Source organism: Mandrillus leucophaeus, unplaced genomic scaffold, assembly GCF_000951045.1.
Source record: "Mandrillus leucophaeus isolate KB7577 unplaced genomic scaffold, Mleu.le_1.0 Scaffold96, whole genome shotgun sequence".
Classification (NCBI taxonomy): Eukaryota; Metazoa; Chordata; class Mammalia; order Primates; family Cercopithecidae; genus Mandrillus; species Mandrillus leucophaeus.
This window is the reverse complement of record NW_012110474.1, coordinates 3,706,055-3,727,713: the sequence shown is the minus strand read 5'-3', so window position 1 is coordinate 3,727,713 and position 21,659 is coordinate 3,706,055. Positions and strand designations below refer to the sequence as shown.

Genomic DNA, 21,659 nt, shown 5'->3' with positions numbered 1-21,659 from the left:
CTGTGATGCTCAAAACATTTGCTCCATTTATTCCTCTTTTACCCATGTTGGGCAAAAAAGGAAGAAAAAAAAATTTGTCCCATTTACATACTTTATACACTTCACTTTAACAACTACAGTAATTAGCATCATTTCCATTTCATTTGACCACTGATTACACAACTGAGTGCTGAGGCAAAATTGTATACGTACATATAATATACAAATTTCTAAATCATTTTCGCTTTTGAATATATTTTACTTTCAAAAGTAAAACTCCATTAACATGTATTACATTTATCAGGTAAAATGAAGTTCTGCATATATGTAACACATATATTTACTTACAAGAAGTTTACTGTAAAGTTAAACTGTAATATGCCTGAGAAAACATGACAAAATAAAATAAAACAAATTATTCATTGATTTTGTCCATGATTTCAGCATAATCTTTTATCTTATACTAAACAAAAGCAAAAACCTGAGGGCTAACTATATGATGAAAGAAGACGTAAATCTTTTATCATAGTGCAATTTCCCTGTTTTTAATTTCCCTTCTATTAGGATGGTACACAAGTAATTGTGATTTTTGCCATTGAAAGTAATAGCAAAAGCTGCAATTACCTTTGCACCAACCTAATAAATTTCACATAATGATGCCTTCAAATCTGTAAACACTTCCTGTATTCTGAAAAAAAAACCCTTCTGAGTACCATTCCAATAATCTAACTTTTATAAATAAAATAAATGGTTTCTGTATATTTGCTAATTCAAACTATTCTTGTGCTTTTTCACCTACTGGAAAAAACTAATTATGAAAATTATCTCCTCTTTCTCTAATACCTAATTATATACTCTAGAAACTCTTCCATTCCTCAATCTGCCTTAGATTCTTGGTTATACTTGACAATGATAACTAACTTATTCGTTTCCCCAGTAACCTTTTTATTTTTGAATAATTTTAGATTTACAGAAAAGTTCCAAGGGTACTACAGACAGTTTCCATATACCGGACACCTGGTTTACCTCACTGTTAACATATTATCATGGTATATTTGTCAAAACAAAGAAACTGACACTGGAAGATTACTATTAACTAAACAAAACATTTTATTTGAATTTCACCAATTTTTCCACTAATGTCCTCTTTCTGTTCCAGGATCCAATCTAGGACACCACACTGCATTCAGTTGCCACATCTTCCCAGGCTCCTCTGGTCTATTTATCTGTCTTTCCTTGCTTTTCATGACCTTCGCAGTCGTGAGTACTGATGAGATAATCTGTAGGACAACTCCCAATTTGGGTATGTCTGATGTTTTTCTCATGAGTAGACTGGGGTTATGAGTTTTTGGCAAGAATATCACAGAGGTGAAGTACTTTTGTTATCACATCAAATGAGGGGGCACATGACACCCACATGACATATAACTGGTGACATTAAACTTCATCACTTGGTTACGGTATATCACTTGGTTATAGAGTTTGAAGAATGAATAGTCATGTATCCACCAACCCAGAACTGTACAGAGTAATTCCTTCACTCTTAAAAAGTTCCCCTGTACATCCCCTTGCAGTCAATACTTCCCTCTCTCCTAAACCCTAACAACCAACAGTCCATTTTCTACTTCTATAGTTTTGTCTTTTCCAGAATGTCATGTGAATGAAGTCACACAGTTTGGATCCTTTTTGGTCTGGCTTCTTTCACTTAGTAAAATGCTTTAAAGATTCATCCATGTTATGTGAATCAATTGTTTGTTCCTTTTTATCACTAAATGTTATCAAAGTTTATCCATTTCCCTGTTGAGTGGACATCTCGGTTGCTTTATATTTTTGGCAATTATGAATAAAGTTGCTATAAACATTTGTATACAGGTTTGGGTGGACCTAAATCACTTAGGTAAACATACCTAGGAGTGCCATTACTGGGTCGTACTCTAAGTCTATGTTTAGTGTTCTGAGAAACTATCTGTCTTCCAAAGCGACTGTACTATTTTGCATTCCCACCAGCAAAGAATGTCAGTGCTGCTGTTTCACCTCTTGGTCAACATTTGTTATTGTTAGTCTTGTGAATTGTAGTCATTCTAATAGGTATATAGTGGTAGTTCTTTGTAGTTTTAATCTCCATTTCCCTAACGACATATAATGGTGAATATCATCTTTTCACGTGTTTACCATACTTATATCTTCTGTTTAGGTCTTTTCACCATTTTTAATTGGACTGTTTGCTTTCTTATTGTTGATTTTTAATAATTCTTATATATTTTATACACAAGTCCTCTATCAGATATGTAATTTGCAAACATTTTCTCCCAGTCCATGACTTGTCTTTTCATTTTTTTAACACTGTTTTTCACAAAGTAAAAGTTTTTAATTTTGACGAAATCTAACAGTAATTTATCTTTTCATGGATCATGCTTTTGGTGTTATATCTGAAACTTCATTGCCAAACTCAAGACTGGACACATTTTCCCTTTATTTTCTGCTAGAACTCTGATAGGTTCATAATTTACATTTAAGTTTCTGAAGCATTTTAATTATTATTTAAGGTGTGAAGTATATGTGATGTATAAGGTGTGAAGACCATATAAAAATATGTTTTTATTTTTATTTTCTGGCATATGGACATCCAATTATACCAGCACTATTTGTTGAAAAGGCTATGTTTTCTCCATTGAATTACCATTATGTCTTTGTCAAAGTTAAGACGACTATATGGGTCAATTATGGATTGCAAATATAAAATTAGTAACCAATTAGTAACCCTACGATGGCCTCTAAATGTTCAAATGAAAGGAAGAGTCACATGTCTCTCACTTTAAATAAAAAACTAGAAATGATTAAGCTTACCAAGGAAGGCATGTCAGAAGCCAAAATAAGCCAAAAGCTAGGTCTCTTGTGCCAGTTAGCCAAGTAGTGAATGCAAAGGAAAAGCTCTTAAAGGAAATGAATAGTACTACTCCAATGGAACACACAAACGTATGAAACAGCCTTACTGTAGATAGGTGAAACAGCAAGGGCTGATGCAGAAGCTGCAGCAAGTTCTCCGGAATACCTAGCTAAGATAACTGATGAAGGTGGATACACTAAATAACAGATTTTCAATGTAGATGAAAACAACCTTATCTGTGAAGAAGATGCTGTTTAGAACTTTCATTGCTAGAGAGCTGTCAATGCCTGATTTCAAAGCTTCAAAGGACTCTCTTGGCAGGGTTAGTTAATGCTGCTGGTAACTTGAAGTTGAAGCCAATGCTCATTTGCCATTCTGAAAATCCTAGGGCCCTTAAAAATTACGCTATATCTACTCTGCCTGTGTTCTATAAGTGGATCAAAAAAGCATGGATGACAGTATACCAATTGTAGCATGGTTTACTGAATATTTTAAGCCCATTGTTGAGACCTACTGCTCAAAAAAAAAAAAAGATTCTTTTCGAACTATTTCTGCTCACTGACAATGCACCTGGTCACCCAATAGGTCTGATGGAGATGTACAAGAAGACTAATGTTGGTTCCCTGCCTGCTAACACAACATCCATTCTGCATCCCATGGGTCAAAGAGTAATTTTGACTTTCAAGTCTTATGATTTAAGAAGTGCATTTCATAAGGCTATAGCTGTCACTGAAAGTGATTCCACTGATGGATCTGGGCAAAATATATTGAAAACTTTCCAGAAAGGATTCACCATTCAAGATGCTCTAGCCTTCCCTCGTCTGTAACTTTTCATTCCCACAGTAAAAAATCTGGGAATCTCCTAATTTTCACCTCAGAAAGTTATAAATGCAAAAGGAGAAATAAATTTGTTTTGAGAGGAAATCAACTTATTCAAATAACCATGTTATTCTGTTTTGTTCATAATATCAAAGGCTCTATAAATAAACAACTTTAAAGCAGTACCAAATTCACCCAGAGAAAGCTCTGCTTGCAATATTTTTCAGGTCATGTCACACAAAGAAATACAATAACGCTTGCACGACCCACTGAGATAAAATGGACAAGGATGTTCATTGGTGGAGGTGATGGTTCAAGGGACTTAAGAATCCGTCTGGAATGCTGAGAGACCAACACCTCCACTAACTTACAGCTATTCACCTCATCAGGGAAGTGCTGGACTAAAGTAACAAGGCTCTAACAACTCCAGGGATTTCTAGAATTGTGTATCATACACTATTCCTAAAATATAAAAAGTAACATTAAGGTCTGAGGTTAAAAAAAAAAAAAGAATCACAATACATATCAATTGCTAAGCAACGTAAAGGGTTCACTTTTGCAGTGGTCTGGAACTAAACCCACAATACCTTTTAGGTAGCCTGTATACTAAAAACCATCAAACCATCCTCTTTAAATGGATATAAATTATAACTCAATAAAGCTGTTACTAAAAAAATGTTTTTCTGAGATGCTTTTTCTGACAATCTAATTCCACTGTGCAAATATTTCTTTTCATTCTTTAGTCACTCAACATTTATTTTCTAAATATGTATTTTATAAATCACTGACTATACAACACTTGTTTCAAACTTTGATTGAAAATTAACCTTACTTTTCCTTCTTGCTTTTCGGAACTTGACAGCAGCCAGATTTATTAAATTCATGCCATAAAGATTGTAGTCAATGAAGAGCTGTAGGAGGTAGGGAATATGCGCTTCATGAGGCTGGTAAAATTTATTCATTATGGCTCCACTTTGCAAAAGTTCACATATCCTAAATTAGAAAAAAAAAGTTTTATCATAAAATTATGTTCCCTAAAATGTTAAATATAGAAATATAGAGAACAAAGTACTTATTAGCACACAAAATTTTCTTTTCAGTTTTACTGGAAATTTGTATTTTGTCAGAAATTAAAAGTTTCAATCAAGTTTTAAAGTAAGCAACATGTTTTGAATAACAAAAAACTGCATGGATGAAGAATATTTTGTCTTAAGCCAATTTGATACTATGTTTAAAAATTAAAATACCAAAAGGTTTTTAAAATAAAATTTTTCTTTTAAAAATAACAAATAATTTTGAAAAGATTAAATATTCAAAAAAGGGAAAGAAATCATTACTTATAATCCCACCACTCAGAGGTATTGCCATTTTGATATTTTTCTTTCCTGAGTTTTTTTTCCTTTACAATGATGAATACAAACAACAGACAATTATACACAGCATAGTTAAGTACTACGTGGGGAAATATATTAAACATCTAGAAAAGATACTAATCAGATAGAGGTGCAGAGGATGTTTCTGCAAAACCTTAGAGAAAGTCTCTAAGCAAGAAACTAAAAAAGAGGCATTTTTTTCTCTGAAGAGAGGGAAGAGTATTCATGTAAATAAAACTGCACATGTAAAGGGTCACGAGAAAGCATGGCTTATTCAGGAACTGAAACCACTGAGTAAGACTGTGACCTAGTGTCAGAGGCAGGGATAGAGAAGTAATGAGAAGAGTGAGCATGCAGAGCCTGTTAAGACATGTGAAGAGGCAGTGAAATTTGTCTGAGAGGTGAATAGCAGAAAAGTGACATCACCAGACGAGCTATAGAACACAGAAGACTACAGGTAAGGAGTAAATAGGCTGTTGTGGAAAAACTAAGGATGGTGGCTATAACAAGGATCATAGAAATGTATTGATTCAGGAAACACATAAGGGGTGAAATGATCAGGCCTTGATGACTAACTAGATGTGAAGGGTGAGACAGAAAAGGGGCTGAAGGTGATGCCTAGATTTCCTGCTTAAGCAGCTGGTTAGTGGTGTTGCAGTTATTTGAAAGGGGAAGAACTGTAAGAAAAATTGGTTTGTTTGGGATTTTTTGGAAGAGGAATAAGGAGAAACTCAAGTTAGACACAAGGGCATTTAGGTATAGTGGGGATCCAACAATAATATTGGAAAAGAATCACAAAGAAAATAATAATCATTTTATCAACATAGCAAAGGTAACTAACATATTTGTGATCACTATATATTGGATACTGTGCTAAAGTACTTTATTACAAGTAACGTTTATTACAAGTCTGTGGTACGATCATCTCCATTTTACAAATAAAGAAATTATCTCAGATTTTAAAATCACACAAATAAAAGGCAGAAGAGCTCTGAGGTGGGAGGACCTCCCTTGAGCCTAGGAGTTCCAGGTTACAGTGAGGTATGATGGCGCCACTACACTCCATCCTGGGCAACACAGCAAGATCCTGTCTCTTAAAAAAACAAAGGGGCTAAAATTCAAATCAAATTTTCTCTGCCTTGTGAGCCCTCACTCATAACCACTGGGCTATTCCATCTACCCAGTAGGTGGTTTGATATATTGTTTAGAAGCTCTAGAGAGAAATCAGGCTACTCATATTCATTTGGAAGTCAAAAGCATAAAGATAAACAAAAACCAAAACCAAACAAACCCATGGGAGTAGATAAATCTGTAGAGGGAAGAGAAAACATGCAGAGAAAAGATGAAAGTCCAAGGCAGAATTCTAAGAAACAACCATAGATGTTAAAAGGGAAACCAACAAAATGGCAGAAATATGAATGATCAGACTGGTATGAGAAAAACTAGAGGTGGTATATATCACAGAAGCTGACATTTAGGATTGTTTTAAGGCATCATAAGCATCACCATGAGGTCAAAAAGTAAGGACCTAAAATTGGATTTAGCAACACAGAGGTCATTAGTGAAAGTAATTTTCAGTAAATGGTTGGGGTAGAAGCCATATTGGAATAAATTAAAGAGTGAATGGGAAAACCGAGAACAGTGGCTCATTCCTGTAATCCCAGCACTTTGGGAGGCTGAGGCAGGCGGATCACTTGAGGTCAGGAGTTCTAGACCAGCCTGGCCAACATGGAGAAACCCTGTCATTACTAAAAATACAAAAAAATTAGTTGGACGTGGTGGTGGTGCCTGTAATCCTAACTACTCAGGAGGCTGAGGCAGGAGAATTGCACGAACCCGGGAGGCTGAGATTACAGTGAGCTGAGATTGTGCCATTGCCCTCCAGCCTGAGCAACAGGGCAAGATTCCGTTTCAAAAAAACAAACAAACAATGAATGAGAGGTAAGAAGTTGGATAAATCTTTCAAGGAGAATGGCTATAAGAGAAAGGTGTTTCTATGAGTATGAATGTGTGCGTATAATTAGCAAAGTTTTATTAACATTAAAATAGAATTGGAAAGAAAGATGGGAATAGCCAATAGATGGAAGAGATTCTTGAAAACATCAAAGACCTCCTGAAAAAACAGTACTTAGTATACCTCCAAGGCCACTTTTACCCTAGCTTGCTACTATACATAGTGAAAATCCTTGTTTTGAATCTGAAAGGATGATTAAAATCTTCCATATATGTGCCCTTCCCTGCCCTCAATAACCTGGGCTCCAAGATGATTGAGAGGATAAACTAGAGGCAGGGAGACTAACTGAGAGAAGAAAAAACAACCAAAACCAAAACTAACAAAAAACCTGGAATATAAAATTTCACCAACATCTAGTAAAAAGAGTCAACAGGTTTCTGAGATCTCAGAAGCCCTCTCGCTCTGGACTCACTCCTACACACTTCTCCTTGCTTTGATGCTAAAGAGCAACTTTCTCTTAATGCTGAACTAAGGTCTGGCCAGAAGAGGGCTAACATCATACATGGCAGCATAATCTCTCCTTACTTACTTCTATGAACTCTCTAATCTGTAACAGGAAAGAAGCAGCTGGGAGCCTCCATCTCTAAAACATCCTTCATAGAGTTCAAGCCACTGGCCTCTCCCTATACATATACATGTGTATTTTATGGTCTCTGTCTTTAATAAGACTACAAACTATAGAGGCCTTCTTTCTAGATTTTTTTTATTATTAAAATACTTAAATGATAGTTATTCATGTTTTGGTTTCATTTATTTTTGTACCTTTTCACCACTGCAGGATTGTAAAGATAGATCTTCATAAAGTGTCTTTCCTTCTCATGATAACCATAAAAAGGCCTGAAATATAAGAAAAAGATATTACAAATGATTTTCATAATTCAGAGATGAAATAATGCAACTTACTGCCCTAATTAGATTCAGCTGGCCAAATTCAGTCTTACATTTAATATTATCCATCCCCACAAAAAACAATTATAAAAAACCCAAACCTTTCAGTTAAACCTAGCACAGGTTAACATATGAAATACTAAAGCTTTTTTAAAAAGTGTAAAAAATATCACTTTCTTTGCATTACTGATGATGGGAATTAAAAATTATCACTCTGAAAAAACTATGGACAAAAAGGAAGAGCAAACCATCCAACCCTTAATCTCAAACATTAAGACTTTAAGTGGTTTTTTGTTTTCTTTACTCCACATATAAGAAAACATATTTTTGTTCGCTTTACTCTACATACGAGAGAAACAGACCTTTCAGTCACCTTCTTCTGGCTCTCATTTTTTTGTTAAAAACTGAAGTTCTGGCCGGGCGCAGAGGCTCACGCCTGTAATCCCAGCACTTTGGGAGGCTGAGGCGGGCGGATCACGAGGTCAGGAGATCGAGACCATCATGGCTAACACGGTGAAACCCCGTCTCTCCTAAAAATATAAAAAATTAGCCGGGCGTGGTGGCGGGCGCCTATAGTACCAGCTACTCGGGAGGCTGAGACAGGAGAATGGCGTGAACCCAGGAGGCAGAGATTGCAGTGAGCCGAGATTGTGCCACTGCACTCCAGCCTGGGCAACAGAGCAAGACTCCATCTCAAAAACAAACAAACAAAAAGAAAAACAAAAACTGAAGTTCTTCATCAACAAAGTCCTTTAACAACACTTATATTACTTTCCTTATTCAGCTGTTTATTATTAATTTTATAAGTTCTATAGGCAGAGACAATTTACCTATTATATGTACACACAGCATATATTTCAGTAGCTGACATGAGTAAAACTGCAACACACAACAGTATCAAGAGAAGCCTCTTAAAAAACTGTGTAGACAGGAACTTAAGAGACTGAAAAAGACCATAAACTTACTTAAGCAACCTAATCATGTTATGGCTGAGTTTTTTCTCAGGGTATCAGCTGGAATGAGGAAAGGGGGAAACAAAAGACTACATAACAGGGAGAGAAATCCTTGGTGCAAGATGAAATAAGCTGAACTCTCACATCATTTCAGGAGGATCTGAAACTACACTACAACCTCTGATACACAGAAAACTATTTTCAAAGATGATTAATTAGAAACAATACATAAACAGGTGTAAATTTGTGAATGAAATAAAAGGCTTTGTATTGGCTTAAAAGTGGTCTGTTAATACATGGTTAAATCTTTAGGTGGATAAACCCAATCACTCTTCATTTAAAAACATTGTTCCCTTATGACAGGCAGTAGATAATAGAATTTACTCTCATTAGGACACCACCTCTCTGTGATGTCTAATAGTGTAGTGGACATCAAATAAAGGACTAATTTGGTAGCAGAGTCATTATTTTGGGTATAAACAATTTTTTAAGTTGTTTTAAGCCACCTGTATTATTGCTATAAAGTAATTTCTGTTTAAAAAAAAAATCCAACTATTTACCAAGGTCTAAAGGGTTCCTCATCTCATCCTTGCCTCTCACTCCAATCTCAAGTCATACCATTCTTCCTTCTCCTCCAGCCACTCTTAACATTTCAGGCCCTCTAACTCGATCCCTCAAGTGGAAAGCTCTGTTCTGGACTTCCGCATGGCTTGTTTAATCTTCATTCAGAACTCTGCTTAATTTACCTTCTCAGAAAAGTCTCACCTGACCGTCCCTCCCTCTCACCCTTCACCCTTTTCTTAACTTTTTATAATACCACTTACGGTCTAGTTTGCTGCTGTTCACCCTATTTTGTTGCCATGAAGAATGGGTTAAAGAAAGACACATTACATAAATGGTATCATTCTCTCTCACTAGCAAATTCAACCTTAATTACAGCCCTTTCTGCTATGGTATGTTTCATACATACAAAGGTAGCTCTCTGGAAATATGGGCTATCTTCAGCCAGATGAATGGTTTTGCCAAAAGAATTCCTTATCAAGGAGATTCTTTGGGGGAAAAAAAGTAGAATGGAAGGGTTTGAAAGTAGATGTTTTCATGTTTAAAAAAATCGTATCTCGTAATTAGAGTTAGTTTTTAAAGTATATCAACAGGAAGGAAAATGAGTGTGGATAGTGAAAAATCTCACCTAATTAATTTTGATGGATTGAGAATCTCTTTACAGAAGATTCTCTAAAATCATGAGTACGAAGAAATCCCAGAAATTTGCCCAAGGTCATGATCCTATCTCTTAACTCAGCCTCAGGATAGTGATAGTCTAAAATGAATACAGTTAAACCTCATATAAATGTTAATTTGGTAGCTAGATGCAACTTTACGTAACTTAAAGAAGTAGGAAAAATTGAAGGAGTAAAGGAATTAGAGAATGTAGAGTGAATGAGAAGGAAAAAGGGGATCTAGGGAAGAAAATGACCAAAAAATTAGAAGAAAAAAGAAAACTGCAATGAAAAATTAGAGTGAGGAGCTCATCTTTTGCCCCATGTATCCAGATTTGTAACTCAACTTCTCTAAAAATGTGACAATGTCTTTAACAAATACAAAAATACAGGAAGATTAGTGACTATGCATTTCACTGGGCTGTTTGGAGACTCAACTTTGAAATGAGGATATATATAGGAAAGTTATTAGAAACCACCAAGAATAAACAAAACTAAAAGATAAAGTAGATAATTATCCCTAACATAATTATTGCTTCTGTTATAGGATGAGTGTAAACTTTCACCTCATTCATTTATCCAACCAAATAGTTATTGAGCCACCTCATAACATGCTAGTGCACGAGCATGCAGTTTACATGCTAGTGGAAGAAACACATAAAAATTAAGTAAATAAATGAAAATTAAAATACCTGCAAACTGTATTAAGTGCTAAAGAAAACAAATAATGGGCTGAGATACAGAGTAATAAAAACAACAATATTAATAATGCCCTACTTAAAATACCTTATTTTAAGTGGGATAGTCAAAGAAAATTTCTCTGAAGAGGTCAACGATCTGAATGCTTGGGGAAGGGTAGAATACTCAAGGAAAGAAACTTGTATATACAAAGAACTTAGGTGAGAAACAACTTGGATAGCAGAGTAACTGAGAGAAGATCACTGTTTCTGAATGGAATACAGAAAGCAAAGTTTCAGAGATAGACAGGGGTGAGGTCACATAGGTTATGGCTAGAAGTTTAAATTGTATTCTATTAACAATACGAAGCCACTCAAGAATTTTTAAATGATTTTAAATTTACAGTATAAGAAGAGTACTTCTGTTGCTCTGGAATGAGATAAAAATAGAACGAAATTCAATGAAAATGATACTATCATGGTCCAGAGGAAAGCCTAGATTAAGGTGGAAGAAAGCAGAGATTTAAGGTCTCCACTTGGATTTCACACAGAGATAAAACAACTCAAATGTTCCTGTATGAGCTCCAGATCTTTCCTGTCAGTTGGCTCCACCTCCACCTTCCGTCTTACTAGCAGAACACGCTTAAATTTTTGCAGTCAACCTTGATTTCTCTCTCACAATCCTTACCCAATCAAACAGCAAATCTAGTATATTAACTCAACCTTCAGAATACATCCAGAAGCTGATGACTCCACATTACTTTCCTGCTACCACCCTAGTTCAAGCCACACTATTTTCTTTTTTGTTTTAATTTTAATTCCTAGGTCTTTTGTACCTTAATATCAAGCCACCATATTTTCTTACCCAGATTAATGTCCTAATTCTCTCCCTGCTCTTATTCTTGTCCCCCTACAATCTATTATTAATACAGTTGCTAAAGTAATCCTTTCCAGTTTAAGCCAGATCTTGGCTGCTTGAAATCACATAATAACTTAGAGTAAAAGTCAAAGTCCTTATGTTAGCCTACTGAGTGATAACCAAACATTTAAGCAGGCATAAGAATCATCAGAAAGGCTTATTAAAACACAAATTGCAGGGCCCCAAGAATGTAGTATTACCAAGTTCCCAGGTGTGTTAGTCCGAGTCCTCCAAGAAGTAAATGCCAAATGTAAGAGAAAATGAGAAGGGAGCCAGAAGAAGCTGGCATAGCCACCAGACCTAGATACCAGTCTCATCTCAAGTGGACAGAGGGATGTCTTACAGACCTGCTTTAGTATCTTTGCCATGCTCAGTCACAGGGTAAGAGTAGCCTATGGAAAGCAGGTCATGTGGAGTGAGACTGGAATTGAGCGTATAGTAGCCGGGGCCATTCACTCATTCTCTATGTATCTGGAGATCTGACAGGTATATTCTCATGGCTGTCAAGCTAGGTAAAACTAATGATAGTAGGTGATACTAGGAAACCAAAGTATGGAAACCACATTTTGAGAATCATTGGTCCTCACAATCTCTATCCTCTCATATCTCTCTTACCTCATTTAGTCCAACTCTTCTTTACTTTTCCATTTCAGTCACCTGGCTTCCATGCTGTTCCTGCTCCCTTACTTTGTCAGGTCTTTGCTCAGATGTTGTTACTTTATCAATGACACATTCCCTGATTACTCTAAAATTGTCACTAGTCTACTTCCCTACCCCATACTACTGATCCTTCTTATCCTGCTTGTATAAATTCTTTCCTTACACCGTTCTAATTATCATATAGCAAATAAATTAATGTAATGTTGTATTTATTGGTTATTATCTGTTTCTCATAGCAGAATGTAACTTCCACATGGGCAGGGATCTTTGTTTTGTTCAGCAATATATCCCAAGTACTTAGAACAGTGCTTAGCATATAAAAAGTACTTAATAAATATTTGCTGAATAAATTACATGAATTTCTATAGTTCTAGGAAGCAGAGAAATGGAAAAGGAAACAACAAAAATCACTGTTGACTCTCTACCTTCCACTGACATAAAAATTCACGTTAAAAAGTTACAGCAAGAAATTCACTGCAGTTGCATTAGACTAGAAGTAAAAGAAATAGAGTATATCAACTGAATGTGTTTTCCTCTAAATAGAATAGCAACATAAACAGAAATTATAAAATATATTATCATATACTTACATTCCTGATACTAATGACACTTTGAACACATGCTGAGCAGTGGAAGATGGATTGCCTAAAGCCACATTAAGTGCTCTGTCGATACTGAATGCCATCTGAGAAAGATAGCTTTCTGGCTGCTGTCCATAACCATCGTATGGCACATAGAGGTAAGGAAAGATGCCATGTAGATGAAGACATGTCTTCTGACCTAAAATGTAACACATTATAAAGTTTAGCTTCCAGACACAGTTTAACAATACAAAACTCAGCATGAAACTCATTTAAATGTTATAATGGCAACACAGCTTATCTAAGGGAAGAGTTGAAAAAAATTAACCCATAGTTGAAAGTAACTGGTATTAACTACATTTTACAACAGAACATTTGGAAACATTCTGTAAATACAAGCTTTGTATAATAGTATGATTTAAACAGTAGTTTTGATGAATATATTTTGACTATTTTACCCTCATAATCCAACTAGTTTTGTGTACTTCACTGAATCATCTATAAATACCACTTAGCACAGTGTTATGAAGGTTACAAAAATTCACAAAAAGTTTACTAAATAAATCAATGAATGCCTTTCTTGGCATTAATGTTTTCAAACAAGAGCCTTCCTTAAAAGAGAGGCAGCTTTGGGAGAAAGGGGGATGTAAAAGCAGTTCCAGTGTGTGGAATTTTGCTATTGCAGTGGGAAGGGGGGTAAAAATGAAATTTTGCCATTAAAAGGAAAAAAAAAAAAGACAAAACCAAATCAAAACAAAATCTCTACAGATCAATTATCTGTAATGGATTTCGGGGTATCTAAATTTTATATTTGGTGGTATGGAACAAGGGGAGACAAAATGAGAGGGGAAAAAAGCCAACATGCACACTTCTCAGAAACCGGTGTATCAGTCAAGGTGCCGAAAGGGTAAATGGTGCTGACTTGCCAACAGACAATCCAGCATAGCCATGATAAAGAAAGTAATATGAGTGAGAACCCACAAAAGAAATGCCACAGAAACAATAATGTGTCCATGACAAGGTTAAGTAACAACAATGGCAACAAAAAGCAGATGCACCATTGCTCTCACGCATCTGGCAGGGCTGTATGGAAGTGGTTACTGTCCTCAGAGCATTGTCCCTAGTTCCCCTTGGGTATGTGCCATTTGTCTAATTCAAACAGAGGGAACAGCAGTGATGGAAGAACACATCCATTTTTCTCATGCTGTCACCCAGTCTCACTGTGGTGCTCCTACCAACATAAGCCTCAGGCTTCTTCCCCACCCCTTATCCCTCCTCACTCTGCTTCACTGGGCCTTTTCTTTTGGTAGGAACGTAAATATTTGTTTGATCACTATTTCCCATTTATAATTTAGAATGATTTATATAAAATATAGAGAAAATAGTTCTACATTGTGTTGATATCTTAAAGTTTACATTTCTTATAAAGAATAACATTAGCTTCTCTTATTTTTAAGGTACACTTATGACAGAAAAATAAATCTGGAACAGTTATTACATAAAGCATAGCAAAATTGGAAAGATCAGTCACATAATGAAACAAGATTTGATTCTCCCAACTGTAATATTCTGATGTGAACTACCAACTGTCATGCTTTTGAAAAATTACAAACCTGTGTTGCTGTTATACCAATTTCAGTTTCTAGTTTGGCTATTTCATTTCTAAATACAACATAGTATTAATCCCTAAATTCTATAGTTTTTCAATTCTTCAAATAGAGAACATTCAAACTATATTGATGAGTCTTAAGAAAATAGATTTAATCAATTTACTGATGACTTACTTGACTGCTTTTTAAATATCTCAAGAATAAATGTTATAACCATTACCCTTCCAGACAAAAACCACAATTTGACTAAGAGTAACTGGTATGTTAAACTACAGGTTGAGGGAGGTGGGAAGACAGTGAAGTATTTCCTCTTAAGTTGACAAATTCAAGACCAGTGATTACAGAATTACTGGTGCAATGCCATATTTTACAAGCAATACTGTAAATTCCTAAGGTATTTGTTTATAGTCAATATATCTTAATAATGGAATTTTGGATAAATTTTACAAGAAACAATTACAAAACTGGACTGTACTAATAGTTTATGGGCAGAGTGTTCACAAAGTGTCTTAAAAATAATTTTATATCCAGTTTTCACATTGCCTGTGAAGTAGGGGCCAGAGGGATTGACTTTCTATTTATAGGCTTCAGAATTACAACAATTTAGGGATGTACAACTTAGGAAAAAGGAAGAAATTATTTACTCAGCAGGTACTAGGGTAAGTGCTTTACCTATGTATTTCTAAAACTTAGGATAATCTTGCAGTATTGATGGAGGTTAATGTTCCCAAAGTCACATAACTATTAAGCAATAGAATCCAGATCAACAAAACCTAAAACCAATACTCTTTCCATTAACCATGCTGGTTCAATGTTTTAAAAAAGTCAATGTTGGCTTCCTTAATTCCTCAGTTTTTATTTCGTATTATAATTGCCTGTTTCCTTATCTGACTTTCCCATTTGATGGCAAACTCTCAGGGAGGTGATGAACACTATGTCCCCAGAACTCAACAAAAAACACATGGCATGTGCTTAACAAATATTTATTAAATGAATTAAAGAACCCACAACAAAACAGAATAACTGCTTAAGGAGAAAGGAATGATGTGAAAGCCTTTGAATATCTGAAGAAACACATCCATGAAAAAAGAGAGACTCTGATACAATTAATATAACTATCATCAGGGTTACAGGAGGACATGGGTGTGTGGGGTTGAGAAGGGTCCCCAGCTTATTGCACTTTCCTACCCTGAATGACCTGAAGTGCCATCCAAATCTGTAGTTACTCTATCAACAAAGACACACCTCTCTCTCCAGTCCTCGTGTAGCTAGAGATGGCTCAGTGCCTTACTCATCAACCTTCCTCAGGAACAACCTCCTGAAGAACAGCCACAACACAAGAAATTCTTGGCATAGCACTAACAGCTCTAATACAGAATAAGAATGATATAAAGCGAAAACGAAAGAAACAGGATAAAATAAGAAACTCAAAAGTTAAATAAGGAAAGAGAAATGTGTAAAAATGAACACGAGAGTCAGTTGCTTTTTGGAAATAGTATGTCTTTTATTACCATAAAATTTGTAGTTCTGTAATAGCATTGCTTTATCTTGACCAGATACAGACCACTTCTATTTATTTCCCTCCACTAGCTCTACCTCACACAAATGTGTGGAGATACAGAACTGTAAAGTCTTTAGAGATAAACTAGTCTACTACAACTCTCGTTAGTAAAGATTAGGTTAAACCGTGAGAAAATGCCCCCAAATCAGTGGATTTAGCATTAAAATTAGTGGCTTTTCTCCTAAAAGAAGTCCAGAGATAGGTAGCTGGTACTAGAAACCCAGCTTTTCTCAACATCTAGTTAGTGGTCTAGTTAAGAACTTGTGACTTCAGTCCAGGCACTTTTCCACTATACTTCTAGAAGTTCTATATACAAGATGCTTTCAAGAATGTTTTTATAAAATTAGTGAAAGTTACGATATTTTGAAACCTTCTACTAAATGATTTTGGATTCTTAAAGGATTCGGGACATTAGGTATTTCTAGGTAACATATAGATTTAAGGAAAGAAAATATCCCTACTCCCTCAACTCTATTAAGGAAAACTGATACATAAAAATTGTACATATATATGGTATACAACATAACACTTTGATATGTACACACCATGAATAAATCGAGCTAACATATCTATCACCTCACATACTTATTATTTTGTCGTAAGAATACTTAAAATCTAATCTCTTAGCGATTTTCAAATATATAATACATTATTAACTATAGTCACCATGCAGTACAACTGACGTCCAGAACTTATTCATCATGTCTAACTGAAACTTCATACCCTTTAAGCAACAACTCCCCTTCACATCCTCTGAAGGTTCCCTCTTATTATCATGGCAAACTGAAGTGAGACAAGTCCAACAGAAATAAGATCGTCTTTGGGAGAATAAGCCCATGTACACAGGTTTCAAAAATTGAAGAGTTTGAATCTTCCAATTTGATTGATGTTCCCTAATTCAGAAACTACAAAAGTTATTTTAAAAAGCGCCATCAAAACTTGACACCATGGCAAAACTGTGGAGCCGGCTACTTCCCACTGTGTGTGAGTACATAACAAAAGACAGATGCCTCTTCAACAGGGAGTATGTGGGTGCTCTGAATTTCATCTTTCACAGAACCCAGAATTATTCTAAACAGTAAGTCATCAGCTGGGCATGGTGGCTCACGCCTGTAATCCCAGCACTTTGTGGGGCTGAGGCGGATGGATCACGAGGTCAGGAGATCGAGACCATCCTGGCTAACACGGTGAAACCCCTCTCCACTAAAAATACAAAAAATTAGCCGGGTGTGGTGGTGGATGCCTGTAGTCCCAGATACTCGGGAGGCTGAGGCAGGAGAATGGCGTGAACCTGGGAGGCGGAGGTTGCAGTGAGCTGAGATCTCGCCACTGCACTCCAGCCTAGGCGACAGAGCAAGACTGTTTCAAAAAAACAAAAACAAAACAAAACATTAAGTCCTCTATATCCCAACATTTCTTATGTCGTTTTTCAACATTTTATTCTGCAATTTAGGTGTCTTGATTTGATCTCTAAATTGCCCATCTAAAATCTTGTTAGCCTATTTGTAGCAAAATTACTTGGGGTATTTTTGTAGATTCAGTTTCAATAAACACAAAGACTAAATGTACCATTCCTCTAATTTGGGGGTCTGCAAACTTTTTCTGGAAGGTGACAGTAAATATTTTAGGTTTTATGGGGTATGCTGTATCTGACACAATTACATAACTCTGCTTTTGTAGCCTGGAAGCAACTGTAAGCAATACTTAAGAGAACAGGCATAACTGAGTTAAAATAAAACTTCATTTACAAAAATAGGCAACAAGAAGGATTTGGCCCATGGATAGTAGCTTGCCAATCTCTGTTCTAATTAATTAGACTTCTTTCTCTATCATCATCTGGAATAGAAAAGTTTTTTTTTTTTTTAAGCTGATGGATAATTAAAATAAAAATAGTGATAGCCTAAGAGTATCTTAGGAGAATAAGAAATATTTATTGTGTAATTTGCATATCCCATCTCCCAAATCTTAAATTCAATCTAAACAAGGTTTTAAACAAACCTCAACAGAGCTGTAAAACAGAAAAACTTGGCATGTGAGCAAGAAAATTTATGTTTATAAAAATTTGCATATTTTCTTATTCCTGGAACATCTCAAGTTTTATATCACTATCATTAACTCAATCTGTTTCCTTCCAGTCTTCCTTTGCTTCTGTCTTTCTAAGTTTTATTCCATCTTTCTTATCCCATCTCCACAAAACCACAAAACAAACTAAACAAAACTCAGTCACAGAAAGTGTTAAATTACCTATTCTCATGGAAAAAAAAAAGTCATAAGGATGTACTCTTAGCCTCAGAAATTAGGCTTTCAGAATTTATCCTAAGGAAAAACTTCAAAATGTACACAAAGATTCAGATACTAAGATGTGAGGTGAGTATGACTAACAACAGTGAAAAAAAATGAAGATAATCTAAATTTCCAAAAATAGGGAAATAAGTAAATTATGTTATATCTGTATAATAGCTCTGTGGCTCTGTAGCAAATGCTGCTTGCTGTCTGATTTTGTAAATAAAGTTTTATTAGAATACACCACAGCCATTTAGAATGGTCTATGGCTGCTTCTGCTATAGACAGAGTTGAGTAGTAGCAACAGACACCCTACAACCCTCAAAATCTAAAATATGTGCTATCTGGTTCTTTACAGAAAAAGTTTGCTAACCTCAGCAACAGGAGATGTTTAAGTGTATTTCCTAGCATAAGAAAATGTTTATGATGTATTTATAGTCAGATGAAAATTAGTTATAAAATAACATAGTACATGAGACCAGGTGATAGCCGATTGTTTTATATATATATTTATATTATAAATATATATATATTTTGCCTTAAAGGCAAAACAAAGCATAATATGTAACAGTTTCCTTTCATTTTCTCCTTTTATTTGTAAATAATACTTACGAGTTTCACATTTATTTATGCCATTTTATTTCTTCAAATAAAATATACAGAACTTTATCTAGAATCATTGGCTTTAAATGATTAATCCCACATTACTAAGAGAAACTATATCCCTGAAATACCAGATGTTTCAAAAGTCTACTTTATTCATACATTTGTCTAATGTATCTTTGTATATATAGTGCTGGGTATAGTTGGTTCCTTTATTCATAAATGTAGTCATGATTTCTCTACTCAAGTAATTTGTGGAGACCCAATGTTCAGTGCTAAACCACAGGCTGCTTATAAAACAGCCACTGACTTCATGGACTTTACAGTCTACTTGGAGAAAATAATGAATAAATAGGCAATTACAGTATGGTATGACAGGTGCTCAATAAGTACAAAATCCTATGGCTATATCCACAAGTATCTAACTCAGACTTGTGAGAATCTAGGAAGGCTTATCAGAGGAAGTGCTTTTGAGCTGATATCTGAATTATGAATCAGATTAAGCAAAGCAAATGAAGAAGAATGTTTTCAGTATGTACAGAAACCTGACAGCAAGAGAAACATGGCATCTGGGAATAGGAAAAGTGTAGGTGGGATGAAACAAGGAGTGCAATGGAGAGAAAGAAAAGGAGTATGAGGTCGGGCGCAGTGGCTCAAGCCTGTAATCCCAGCACTTTGGGAGGTCGAGATGGGTGGATCACGAGGTCAGGAGATCAAGATTATCCTGGCTAACACAGTGAAACCCTGACTCTACTGGAAAAAAAAACACAAAAAATGAGCCGGGCGTGCTGGTGGGCGCCTGTAGTTCCAGTTACTTGACGTGAATCTGGGAGGCAGAGCTTGCAGTGAGCCAAGATCGTGACACTGCACTCCAGCCTGGGTGACAGAGCAAGACTCTGGCTCAAAAAAAAAAAAAAAAAAAAAGTATGAGAGAGAGGAACAGTGTGTGTGTGTGTGTGTGTGCACGCATATGCATGTACTAATGACCTGTATGGATTCGCATTTTATAAAGTTCTCCGTGGACACATTGTGGGGACACTGGCAAGAGAACTACAGAAAGGAAAATCTGTTTAGGAGGCTGCTGGAGGAATTCAGTCGAGATGTCAGTGGAGGTGGAGAAAAGGTCAAGGATATAGGGAGTTGAATCAAGAGGCTATGGTAACTGGAATTTGAGAGTAGGATAAGGCAGAAGAAATCAAAGATGATTCTTACATTTTTGGCTTAGGCAACCGGATGGATGATCATGTCATTCAAAGAAAACTGTAAAATAGGGGCGGGTTGACTTCTGTTTTGCATTTATAGAATTTTACATGTCTATAGAATTTCCAAATGGATATTTAAATGAAACACATATAGATATGGAGCTTAAGAAAGAGATCTGGGCTACAGAAGAAGATAGATTTGCCAATATGAGCAACAATTAGGTAAGATTTCTTAGGGAGAATGGATATACAAGAGAAGGGACCTAAGCAAGAATCCTGAGGAATACTGATATTTAAGAGAGGCACTGAGTATTTTGATTTATGTGAGATGTAAGAGACAGAGCCCTGAGTGGGCTACCAGGCAAGAAGGGGAGGCTAATAGTGAAATTTTGATAATATAAGCATATTAGCCATGGAACCAGTGTTCCAAGGATCCAGTAGAAATATAAGAGACAGGTAAGTAACAAGAGGCTGGATCAGAGATTGGCGGCAGGATGTAGATAAAAGTACATAGGACTGAAAAGAGGCATTTACAAAATTGCTGAGTAAGGATCTTTCAATATCTGTTCCTCCATAAAAGCAACAAGAACACTGGCAAAAACTGTCAAAAACAACCTTTTCCCGAACTCTGGAAATTAAAGGTTTGCAACAATCCAAGAAGTATTTATTCAGGAACACCAGATGAATGCTAAAACAGCAAGCTTTGTGGCATTTAACTTGTTCTAATCTGATCCCTCCCTCTGCAGCTTCAAAACAGTCTTGAAAATGAAAGCCTTGCATCCACAGTAGCTGTAAAAACTAGCAGCCAGGCAGCCATTGGACAAGCCAGAACCCATTTGGAGCTCCTCCAAAGCCGTAGCTACCCTCAGAAAACTGCCACTGTTGGACTTGTGTGGCAGCTTGTTGAACAACACTCCATTCCTAGCACTTGCCTTTTTTTGATTTGACTAAGGGCTCACTCTACGTGAAGAGCCCTATATGCTGCAGAGTCATTGTGGAACACAATCAACAGCAATTATATAACACTGTAGCTGCATGGAGGAATTTTACCAGTTGGGTCTAACAACAGGCTGACCAAAAAATTCAAAAGTACAAACTGAGGAATGAAATGTCCACCAGGGGCTTGGAAAAACTTTGATACAGTCAAAGGAATTTAGAAGGCCATAAGCATATGTAGGGCTATGTACATGCCCGGGAAAAACCTCAGATGACTAATATTTTGCCTCTTGTTGATCTTGAGGCTCTGCCCCAACATACTCACAGAGCCCCTCAGCAAAAGCTGAGAAAAGAGGCATTTAAAGCAATCTCTGGACAACCATTAACTGACCACTATGCCAGCTGAGCAGAGACTTCAAAGAATAGAGACTATACAAAAATTAGCCCATGAAAATCACTAAAGAAATAAACCACAGCAACAACAAAAACAAACTGGG

General features: G+C 35.9%; 1 protein-coding gene across 3 annotated transcripts in view; it reads right to left on the bottom strand.

The window, feature by feature from the left end:
* Positions 1-21,659, bottom strand: part of REV3L (REV3-like, polymerase (DNA directed), zeta, catalytic subunit) — a 205,646-nt gene that overhangs the window by 109,756 nt on the left and 74,231 nt on the right. For all 3 annotated transcript variants that reach the window (XM_011970620.1, XM_011970619.1, XM_011970618.1), the window contains 3 exons: positions 12,977-13,166; positions 7,835-7,909; positions 4,518-4,678 (listed from right to left, as the gene is read on the bottom strand). In XM_011970620.1, the coding sequence (XP_011826010.1) occupies positions 4,518-4,678; positions 7,835-7,909; positions 12,977-13,071 (331 nt within the window). In that variant the 5' untranslated portion in view covers positions 13,072-13,166. The remainder of the gene's footprint in view (positions 1-4,517; positions 4,679-7,834; positions 7,910-12,976; positions 13,167-21,659) is intronic.